The sequence below is a fragment of the Cebidichthys violaceus genome, unplaced genomic scaffold (genome assembly GCF_023349555.1).
Source record: "Cebidichthys violaceus isolate CVI_PGR_0920_01 unplaced genomic scaffold, fCebVio1.0.p SCAF_13, whole genome shotgun sequence".
NCBI lineage: Eukaryota > Metazoa > Chordata > Actinopteri > Perciformes > Stichaeidae > Cebidichthys > Cebidichthys violaceus.
In genome coordinates, this window is record NW_027176296.1 from 1,653,447 (window position 1) to 1,665,536 (window position 12,090).

The 12,090-nt window shown below is 42.8% G+C and overlaps 1 protein-coding gene across 2 annotated transcripts in view; it reads right to left on the bottom strand.

Moving 5' to 3' along the window:
* The window catches only part of agbl4 (AGBL carboxypeptidase 4), a 372,526-nt gene that overhangs the window by 69,141 nt on the left and 291,295 nt on the right, over positions 1-12,090 (bottom strand). For both annotated transcript variants that reach the window (XM_068707293.1, XM_068707292.1), the window contains one exon: positions 10,530-10,569. In XM_068707293.1, the coding sequence (XP_068563394.1) occupies positions 10,530-10,569 (40 nt within the window). The remainder of the gene's footprint in view (positions 1-10,529; positions 10,570-12,090) is intronic.

The following is a 12,090-nucleotide window of genomic DNA, read 5'->3' on the forward strand; positions in this document are numbered from 1 at the left end:
GACAACAGACCCAGCAAAATGACGATGCCAGGCATTAGACAGCTGGGACGGAGGGATCATTAAGGCAACTTTCTGGAAAGATGCTCCAAGATCAGGAAAGCACCGAGCAAAATGAAGATATGGGTGTCTGGTTCCAAGACGACGGATTCAGAGGAGCGTAAACGTCTTTTATGGGCAACGTGCCACCACGATCAATCACAAGTGTTTACAGTCCGGGGTAAAACCGCTTTCCTATTTTGGTTGGAGGCACGTCACCAGTCGTTCTCTTATTATGCCTCTTAATTAGCTCCGCATGAATTACTAATCAAGCATGAAGAAGGCATTCACCAATTTAAAAAGTGATAGCCCATGAAATGAACAGCACAGTCTCATACAAGCACATCAGCTACTAATGCTGCAGGGCCTGAAAACAGACCTTTGACTGAAAGAGAGAGACAGAAAGAAGAACATGGAGCACACACACACACACACACACACACACACACACACACACACACACACACACACACAGAGGCGAACCTTATTGTGACTAAATCCCTCATTAAGTTTTTAGAGTGGTATCAGCACCGGCCCTGCCACCATGCTGTGTATACTCAGTGATCCACCCACGAGACATTGATCTTCTTCATAAGGAATATAATGGCCACCAGAGAAATACTGATCATATTTCAGCACCAGTCAATTCAGTTCATTAGGGCCGCTCTACCTCCAACTGCGGCCCTGTATTGATCTTGCTCCTGTCACCAGACTGTTATTCTCCGCTAACTAGATAGGGAACTCACAAAACTGTAATTTATACAGTGGCAACAGCAAGTCGAACAATAGATACGGGGAACAAACAAGCAAAAATACATAAAAGACCAAATATTGCCCCATCTGTGTCGGAGCAGTCCGCCTCTGTGCCCTTTTTAAGTCGGCATCAAATGTCACACACGACACAAGCAATCCTAAAAGTATCAAAGCTGTCCCTGGGTTTCAGAGACATTTTTTTTATGCCTCTAATACCTTTTCCACCGTCTCTTCCTCTAATCTCCACTTATCTGGCAGCCAGGTGAGCTGCTGCACATGGCTGGTGGGCAAGCTTTGGTCTGTGGGAATACAGCTCATCCTAATGGTATTTCTCCCCCTTTTCCTCCTCTTCCCTTTGCTTCTCGTCCCAGTTCCTCCAGGGTGGCTGTCAGAGAGAGAGACGGAGGCAGCCAGAGAACTTCTCATTGCTGCTGTAGCTGACAGCAGGGAGCCACTGGGATTGTTCGAGCGACCACAGCCGCCCGTCATGCGGAGGGGCAGCCGGGCTCACAGGTGCACAGCATCTGACAGATAATAGCAGATAAAACCCAGGCCGCCCAGCAGCTCGCTCCCCGCCAGGGGATGGGGGACCCATGGTGGTGGGGTGATGGATCAGATGCGGGGGGGGGGGGGGGGGGGGGGGGGGGGGTCGACGACACAGACCCATCTCACACACACACTAGTCAAGGACAAACAAGGTCCCAGATCTCAAAAATCCTCCACAGAATCCTTCCTGCAGCTTACTGTAAGATTGGTTCTGAGCTTAATACATTAACACAGCACATCAAAACTCAGCAGTCATCTTATTCCATTGTGCGCTGCTCTTTTATTAATCTTGTTTTAATTTCTATTGAAAGAGCTGCAAGTCCCCAACGTACAATACAATCTGTTCATGCCACAGAGCCCCCCCCCCCCCCCCCCCCCCCCCCCGTACCCTCATTCTGCTTCATGTTTATAATCGTATCCAAATTTCATCTTAGCGAGCAATATCTCTCCGGTGAGCAAAAAACACAAACACATTTTCATCCGTTTGAGCTAAAACAATGCTGACCCAAACCTATTCAAATCTTTGATAAATCTGTGGCATCTCCTCTGCCAGCTGATGTGAGAAACAGGAAACACAGTCTAGCTCTCTGTCAAAGCTGAGACACATTTAGTTCTGTGGCGGAGAAAACAGTCAAGACAAATCTGGCAATCAGGTGCAGCGTGGCCTGAGACACATCGCCTGACAACAGTCCACACCTTTGTTGTCACTGAGCTGCCGCCTCTGAGAGACAAGTACAGAGAATTTTAAAGTGCAATTTTTCCTGTTCCATAAATAAAGGGACTACTTCTGCAGAGGCTTGACAATATTTTTCATTATCTATGAATCCATAATTATCCTCCAGGGCTGAAGACCATACTCTGCTTTGGACAAATATTTCTCAATCTAAAAACTAATCTACTTCGAAAATGTGCACTGTTGGAAACACTAGAAATTCATTAAATGTATCTGTTGAATGTCTGCTCTAACTGTCTTGTTGACTGTGATTGGCCCGTTGAAATCTGTATCATTCCTTGGTCTCCAATAGAAGTCAGTGCAAAGTCACTCACACGCATGCACACACACGCACGCACGCACGCACGCACGCACGCACGCACACACACACACACACACACACACACACACACACACACACACACACACACACACACACACACAGCACAGTAGGGTGGCATAATGACTTTCTTGAATTTAATGGACTTGGGTTCAAGCGTCTGCTGTGTTGAAGTTTCCTGCAGGAAGACCGAGGCTGCTGTTCTATATGAACCTGACGGCTGATCCGCGAGTGAAAGCAGGGCAATTAAAAGTAGACTTTCCCTACGGAAATCAATAATGTATAAAATTTGTATTTATACATACAGTCCTCTACATACACACTCATTGGGCATACATGCTCCACACGTAGATCTGACAGAAGGACCGAGGCACAGACTGAGGAAAGGCTGATAACGACCTTGACCGTGGCAGCAGTGAGTATCTCCTGCGCAGAATATTTTCATATGAACAATTTAGCAGAGTGACGGGTTATCATATTAACAATTCATCGTAGCGGTAAAGCCCTACTATTAGTAACAGGTATCGCCCCGATGCTCCAACATTTAGCATCCAGCATGCCCAGAAGCAAAGAGAATGCAATAAGTTGTGAATAACATAGTGGTTGTTTAGAAAGACCACACACACACACACACACACACACACACACACACACACAAAGTCCAAAAACTCAATCCACCAGCCATAACACAGAGACAGAGTGGCATCAACCTCTATTATCTAGTCCCTATGCTGCTAACACAAAAGGCTCCCTGGAACAAAAATCCAATCAGCCCTCTCTAGGAGGATTTGCTCCACAGCAGTGCTCAGCAACACTGGTGGCTCTGCTGGTGACAAAGAAATAATCTCAGAGCCCACAGCCTGTTTACTGCCTTCATCACATCGCCCTTTTAGAAAGCGGACGGACAGAGTCTGCGTTTCTCTGTTGTCATTTACTGTCCTCTGAGTTTAGCACTCTCTCTCCATCTCTCTCCCCTTTTCTGCATGCAAAAACATGAAACACACGGTTGACTGTGTGTACAGTGCGTGAAATTAGCGTATTTGCGACACACGGAATATTTACTCTAAGAATTAGCAATATATGCTTGACGTTAAAAAAAACAAAACATTCAGGCATTTAGGCTAGAGAATGGTTTTAAATAATTGTTTAATGGCAAATATTTTGGAAATCTTTTCAATATCGTGCTGACCCCTTCCTTCTGGTCCCTATCTCTCACAGTCCTCCATTCTTCGTCTGATGAATTATCACACTCGTTCTCCATTCATTAGCATGCTGCTGCTTATTTAGCTACGCTGCTGAGAAGCCTTTAACAAAATCAACTGGAAAATACTCAATATGAAGCGGCCAACCCTCCCCCCCTCCATCCTTCATCTCCTTCTTTGTTTGTTTTATGTGAGTTTTTTTTTAACCACATCAAAATGGAGGCAAAGTAATGAAGAGGGGGAGATAAAATATGCAAATTCACAGAGAAAGGATATAATTAGGGCAATAATAGGAAGTGTTGTTTTCACAGCTGCTCATTTACACAAAAGCCTGCCTTTTTTTTCATATAAATAATGTTCTTCTCTGTTTCTTCTCTCTCTTCTTCCCTCCCTCCCTCCCTCCCTCAAGGTGCAAAGTCTTGTGCTCCACTAAAAACAAATCTCTGCAGCTCCCCAGCCCGAAGCCAGTCAACCACTCAGTGATCGAGCCACCCAGAGATTTCTATCAGCTCAGGTATGTACCACATGCCTGGGTGGCGAGCAGGAGGCTGTACACAGGTTGTTTCAAACGTTTCTTGCCTGGGTCAACTCCTGAAAGCAACATGGGGTTCAGTTAGGAATAATGTGCAAGAAGCTCATACATACTTAAAGTATAATATGATATTCAGAGCATTAATAAAGCATCAAACAACTATTTGCTATGTAAAGATATGGTGGAGTAATGTCTACCTGAGCAGAGAATGAAGTAACTCTCCATATGTGTGTGTTGTAATCAGAGCTTCTCTGTGCTTTGTTCACATTGCCAGGCCCGCCATGTGTGGCTTTTAGTGCATGTTAGTGAATGCATGCCCCGCTGGCTTGCTCACATCTTTGTTGTTCAACTCTAAGATGTGTGGTTATAGAAAGATGGGAGTGAATGATGGTAAAATGAGGGCTTAATGAACAAGTTTACGTTTCAGCGCAACACAAAAGGGGTATCGGTCCGGCTGATGAAAGTCTGTACATTGGACAAGAAAGAAACTGGTGCACACAAGGGGTTAACTTTCCTTTTTTTTTTCTGCAAGAATAAGGAAAGAAAGATTAATGTTCTGACACAAACGTGTTTTCTTCAAAGTCAAATGGAAATGGTACCACCTCAAAGAGTTTAAATATTCTCCCTGTGTTTCATGAAGCAAGCATTAGAAGTGGGAGGGAAACTCTTACCGCAGCACTATGACAGAACTCCATGGGTACAATCTGCAAGAGGACCAAGAAGAATACATGGTATTCAAAACAACAACAGCACCACAACAAAGACATAAACACATGATATATCACTGTATTGTTTGGATGGCTGCCCAGAGACTTTCATCTGGAGAAATGGAAGCTATTAAAAGGCTGAGAGAAGGCCAGGCTGGTGCATTGTGTAAATTAGAGAAAACTCTGTTGACCCCACGTTCACACTGCAGACAATTTACTTCGAAGTAATCCCCGTTTTCAGACACGAATTATGCAAATAGAAAAGGCACTGTTAATGCTGGTACTTCCTAGAGAAAGCAAGGCTCATGGGAGTCAAACATTTAATTCTCCCTGCACATGCAAAAAAACAAGAACAAAAAAAAATGTATCCGTTTTTTGTTTTACAAGCAAAAACATTTGTTTAATTTAAATTTGAGATATATTTATTCATTTTTTTAGTCTGAGGTTGGTGCTTGTCTTGTTTTAGTCAACCATAATAAGTTTGGGCAGATAACAAACTTGCTGATGGCTAAGCTTTCTGCAATAACAGCCAAACCAATTTCCACGGCTCCCTAATTTCCAAATGGTGTGTTTGTTTTTATTAACTGTTGCTCCTCCTGGCAATTTGAGCAACTGTAAGTGTCATCCTGGTAAAAAACGTAATTCCCATATCTACTGTACTGGTGAAAGTGTGAAACAGATCAGACATTTTCATTTCGCTGTAAGCCAATCATCAGTTGAAGCCTAATGTAAGAAGATAAAGTACTAACCTGACGTCCACATCATGACTGTTCATCTACACACGACACGTGAGGGATTGCTTCAGCACACTGCAGATTCCTTCAAATGAATGTCATCACTAACTACTAGAACTGGGTATATCAGCTACTGTGGTGTGTAAAGTAAATGCACTTGTGACAGTAAAGATACATACTGTACCAACCACCGCCACGTTGTCAGTTTTGTGGTAATGTGCATTGGAATTTGAATTTAGCAACATGAACTGATGTTTTTCCTGCTTTGATTTCTTTTCATATGCCCTGACTAGGGGGTTTTCAAGGGAAAAACTAAGGCTGAAATAATTATGATTGTGACCATCAGCTCCATACTTAATACATTTGTTCATATTGTGCATATACTCATGCACTCTCATGCTAAATTTACATATTTCCACATGTAGAATGAAAGATTCAGACACAGCATTTAATTATGAGCAGTAAGCTGTGCAAAATGTGACCTCTGCCCTCAAATGTACAGTGTATTTGTCAGGAGAGAGCAGAGCAGGAAGCACAAAGACCGTATAAAGAGAGGCTCTAATGAAGAGCATTTCTTTTCTGTTCTGACAGAAACAGCAGGGAAATCGAGATACAATAAGAGAAGTGAAAGAGTGAAAGAGACGAAAGTGAGAGAAGAGATCTGAGAGCCGCCTATTATCTTCACGCTGCTTCATCGCTTTAGTTTAGACACACACGCGCTGCACGCATCTGTGCACAAACCCAAAAGTGTGTTCACAAGTAACCACACACACACACACACACACACACACACACACACACACACACACACACACACACACACACACACACAACATACTTGCACACCACCATTCTCTGAAATCTGCCCAGATCTCATGAATATGATTGACCTTTTTTTCCACTGTAATGCTGAGAGCGCATGAAGGGGAAAGGAGAAACTAAACAGAGGCAAGCAGAGTTAATTTAGAACAACACATTATTGGGTGCTGACTGCAGATATGGAAAAGGACAATCTAATCGATAAACCAAAGGAATGACAATGGCCTCTCCAATCAATGTCTGCACCCCATTTTCTCACTGTGAAAAGACAAAGATTTCCATGCAGGTGTTTTTGTTGTTTTTGTTTTGTGCTGCCTGCACCTGTGTGTGTGTGTGGGTGTACATGCTCGTGTGCATGTGTGTGTGTGTACCTGGCTGCTGCTGTGGTGGAACAGTTGCCAGGACTAATCATTATTTAGTTGTGGCGGGGCTGGAAAGGTCAGCAGTCTGAAATGTCAGGCTGTGTTCAACAGGAGCCAGATGCAGCCGTGCGCTGCTCAAGTGTCCAATTAAAGAGGGCCGAGTGAGGTTTGAGTGGGTCTGTGTGTGTGTGGGAGTGAGTGTGAATGTGTGTGTGAAATGCGAAAGAGGGACCAAAGGGATGCCGTGCGCTTTTTTGTTCTCCACTACGTGCGCGCATCAGAGCTGTATGTAAAGTACATATGCACTCGATTAGATGTGTGTGAACACACGTGTAAGTGTGAATCATTTCTCAGGGTGGCTAATGAACGCCATTAGAGACAGAGGCCAACAGAGCAGCAGGGGCAGAATCCTCATCGAATCTCTTTCTCTCAGACACACACAGCACGTTACGAAGCCACTTGAGCCTATTAGTGTGTTCACACCCTGTGATTCCTCCTGCTGTCAATGCTATGAAGACGAGACGAAGAGAGGTGAAGGACGGATAGAGAAAGGAGGGCATATCACAAAAGAAAAAGGGCAGAAACAAAGGGCAACATGATAATATAAGATCGCAAATAAATACAGGTAGGTAATGAGAGATGCTAAGTCAAATGGACAGAGGGAGACGCGCCAACAGCAGAGGGAAAGGCACCTCGTGGGAGGATGACAAGGAGAAAGGGAGCGAGGGAGCGGAAACTCCTTTAATCTGCAGGGAGGAGAGGGTGTCCTGCCTGTGTTTCCCTATCAGAGTCAGTCATCTGAAAGCCTCACCTGCTCTTCATACAGCCGTCATAATAACCTTCACCATGTTCAGTGCGTGTGTGTGTGTGTGTGTGTGTGTGTGTGTCCACTCACCCACCGTGAATAATAATACGCAGCAGGGCAGGATAAAATATGTCTGCCAAGTTAAGAATATAATGGACTTCCCTTCAAGGCCACACGTAACAACAGCCTGAATAATGACCTGCAATAATTTACACAGTACACTGAGCTCTATGCTGGTCAAAGAAAGAAACCTTTCAGTGAGAAATAATTGAAAGCTATTTCAGTCTATGTAGGGTTCCTCCATGGGTGTAGACTAAACCCCAAAGGGTAGTTCCACTGGAATATACTGTGAGCTCATCCAAAGAGGGAGCCGCAACGTAACAACAAAAAGATGCATCAAGATTAACGAAATGGGATGTCATAGTGACTGTAACAGTTTCATTTTAACAGGGCATTTTATTATCACCTAAGTAAAAACTCTGTAGCAAAAGAAAAGACTTTACTCTGTATTTATCAGGTTGTCGTGCTATTTTACATAATTTAAAGTTAGTAGAAGGAGCTTTTAAACTTGTCAAAATACTGATGCCTCTATATGACCTATATAAGCAAACAAGATTATCAGTGACAATATGGGCTATTTCTATCTAGTTCCAGCAGAAACTCCTTCTGCTCAGGCAGCAGTCAACCTGCCTTCGCTGCCGCCTTCAACCTGCTGTCTGAGCTACGACACCAGGCTGCAGGAGGCCCAGGAACCTGCTGGAGGGTAAGGAGGCACAGGAGAACCAGAACTGGGACTTTGCGACGTGTCTGACCCTGCTGTAGTAAAATGAGAGGTTTTAAAAAGGTGCTCTGGTGCTCGCAAATACTACTGCTTTTGTCCCCTGGGGCCGCCAAAATCAACACAAAAAGTAAGTAGCTTTGAGAGACCATGGAGCGCTTAAGTTTGTTGCTGCATACTGGCTAACCGACAAATCTAAATAACCTTGGTGAGTACAGCAGCTTTGCAAAGCATTCAGATCTCTTTACTTTTTGTGTTGCATTTCATTCCAGTTTAATTGTTTTTTGCCATCAATTAAGTCACCATAACGAGGCCCTACAGAGACCTCTAAGGCAGCAGGAGCTTAAATGGAAGTCACACTTCCTGTTGACTGTTAACTTAACAAAAAAAAAAGAGCAAGCACAGTGGTGGAAAAGAAAGAGTCATGCATGATGATGTAACCTGCAGTATCTAAAAAGTCCTGAAAATCATTAACAATCATTTAAATTATGTGTTTTAGATATAAACATATAGAGCATGATTCTAAAAATGTGGCCTATTTGTCGCCTGGAATTTATTCAGAACTTTATTTTGGTTGATAGTTTGTAAGAAATATTTCCCTTTTGTTTGCAGTGTGAGTATCAGGAGCAAAGAGCATTGACAGCCCAGCGAGTGCGTGCAGTATTCACCCGAACAGGTATGGAGTGCTTTTATGAGAATGGCTAGAAAAGAGTTCACTCTGAGTAGATCACATTTGACAGCCCATCTGGAGTTTACCAACCTCAAAGCATGAGGAGAAATACCCTCAGCTCTAATGAGACAAAAACAAACAAACAAGTAAACCCCGTTCAGAAGCCTCAAACATGAAACATGGTGACTGCAGCATGTTGCTGCTTGGCAGACAAAAGAAATTGGAGGACATGAATTTGTGGAGGTTCTTCACAAGTCCATCAGGAACACAACCAGGAAATTAACACTTCCTGAGGTCAGTTTCAGTCAAATGAGTTGTTGTATACATGCACACATGTTAGCATATAATTCTATATGACAATCTAATCCTTCCCTTGTGTCTTTGTCTCACTTGACCACACTTCCCAGCCCTTTATTTCTCACCGTCAAGCTGTCCAGGGGAGAGTCTTGCCTCTGCTCAGGGCCTAAGAAACAGCTGCAATGTAAACTTTCTAAGTTAACCTGGTCTCCATGAGCATCACATAGGCATTATTCTAATCAAAGCATATTAGATCATCCAGATATTTTAGGCATATGGGTCTCTGTGTCCTCATCGCCATCCCCATCTGTTTCTCCTCCCCCGTTTTACGGATTTCTCCTTGCTTTACATCTCAGCAGGTCCCTCATTCTCGCAGCTGCCTCTCTACAGTACGAGACTGGCATAGATTTTGAACAGTGCAAGTTCTTTGTGACATGTTTCCAGGCAAACTTGGAGCACCATATGGAGGTGCATATTGGATATTCAATATATAATATATGATTCCTCTCATAAACACTAAATATGCTCAGAAACAGTGTATTAGATTCATGTTCTTTACTGAAATGTTCATGTACAACTACGTACATGTAAAATGCTTCCTTTAACAAATGCACACAAAATGCAAAAATCAACGTATATTTGATACTGCATGCATGTTACTCAGTTTATCATGGAATGCCGTTTCAGTAGAGCATGAGACTTCATGTGAGAGGGATCACATTTTGTAAATGACAACATTTTGGAAGTGCACATAAAAGGCTCAACAGTTTTTTTCATATTGTTTTCAACTGGCTGTCAATAAATCATAGGACATGTTTATGACATGGTTGCAGTAATACATAGACCTGTATTCATGTGGGTTTAGAGTTTTTGGAGTGTGTGTCTGTAGAGCATGAAGCATGTCAGTTGTGTTCAAGCTTCTGCTTCAGCACCATGTTATCTGCGCTGGACCTACAACATGTGCAGTTATGTTTGTGGAGGAAAGCAGCATCCAGAAAACAGCTTGTAACCCGTTTAGCATTTAGAAGTAGGTTAGAGGGAAATACACGGTGTGCTTTACTGGCATGTTTCTGTCGACTCCATAGCAGGCCACGTGGAAAACATGGAAAGAACACTGAAGCTGGGCTTCCAACGGGAGGAGCATCACAGTGCAGTTGTACATCAGTGGCGGAGTGGTCTTGAAGTAGAGAGCTGGACTGAGAGTGAAAGTGAAGTCACAAGATCTCAGGGACTTACCAGTGTTGGTGATGGTTAACAGGTCGAGACGCCGTTGTTGCTGGGAAAAAAAGAGAAAAGAAAGTTAAACAAATGTCATCAATTACTATCTTGCATTCTTACAGAAAATCTATTATTCAATCTCATGTATACCATATTGGTTTAGTTTGCTCAGTAGTACAACCTTTTGCAGTAGCTTGATAGTACAGCACTTCAATTCACCTTCAGATTATTTCTGGAAGTTATTTACTTATTTAGGACATTTTAAGATGTACTGTGCTGTCCCTGTTCTGTATGACTACTGGCTGACAGCTGTAAACACAGAGACAACTCCTTACACTTTATTTAAAATTGACTTTGTCTTGTTAACATTTGACTCAGGAGTATTTTTTTTCAATATCCTATTGAATTAGAGACACAGTGTCATCATTTTTACAAAATAGTTTGAGCTACTTCTTCCAAATAACTTAACAAAGGTGCACTTCTGTTAAGGTAAGTCTCAGTCTAGTTCAACATTCAATGTCTAGAATCTACAAGCTTGTACAACTATACTTTCAAAGTGGTTTCTTCACTCGCGCACATGTAAGTGTGACCTCGTGGGTTTTGATAGAGTATGTTTGAAAGTGTGCGCAATTTTACACTTGATGTCTGCAGCAGCTGAGAAGGAGTCTAGAGGAGGCGCTATGGCTGGCCGCCCCTCTCTTTAACCTGCTGCCTCCCTACACACACACACACACACACACACACACACACACACACACACACACACACACACACACACACACACACACACACACACACACACTTGACTGTTGAGCACTGCAGTAATCAACACCTCAGCCCTCCTCATCTACCAGTCCCTCAGGAGAGAATATCTTCACATCCTAGGAAAGGATGAAGGGTTTCTGTGTGTGTGTGTGTGTGTGTGTGTGTGTGTGTGTGTATGTGTGTGTGTGTGTGTGTGTGTGTGTGAGAGACACAGTATGGCTAGGTCACAGTCAAAGCCAGCTTTTAGGACCAGACTCCATTAATATTCAAACACCATACTAACCAGTTGCTGAGAGGGATAAGCAAAGAGACTCTCACATACTCCTTCTCTACTCACATACAGTGATGCCTGGAGTGGGACCTTCTGATAGGCTACCAAACACTTACTGTATTTAATATGTAGCAGATGCTCTTACTCAGAGTGACTTCAAATATACAATATGAGTGGAAAGGGCACAACCGTGGAATAACTTCAAATACCAGTTCACCAATATTGTAGCAATATCAAAGAATAGAGAAGAAGTGCTCTGACATGTTTTTCTCTCATTAAGAGAAATAATCAGTTATTTATAGCTTATGTTAGGGTTTGGTCTGTGTTGTCTGCTAAATTTGAGTTCTTCCTGTGTGTAATGTTAAAGGGTCAACAGATGTAAATTGACTTCTAGCTAACTCTGGTGCAATTACTTTTAATCATGCGTTGTCCCCGCAAAAATAAATAGTACATTTAATTTCATTAAAATTAAGGGAGTACTTCAGTAATTTGGTATTGTATATCCATAACATCGAAGGGACTTGTGTTTGACAGATAAAGCAG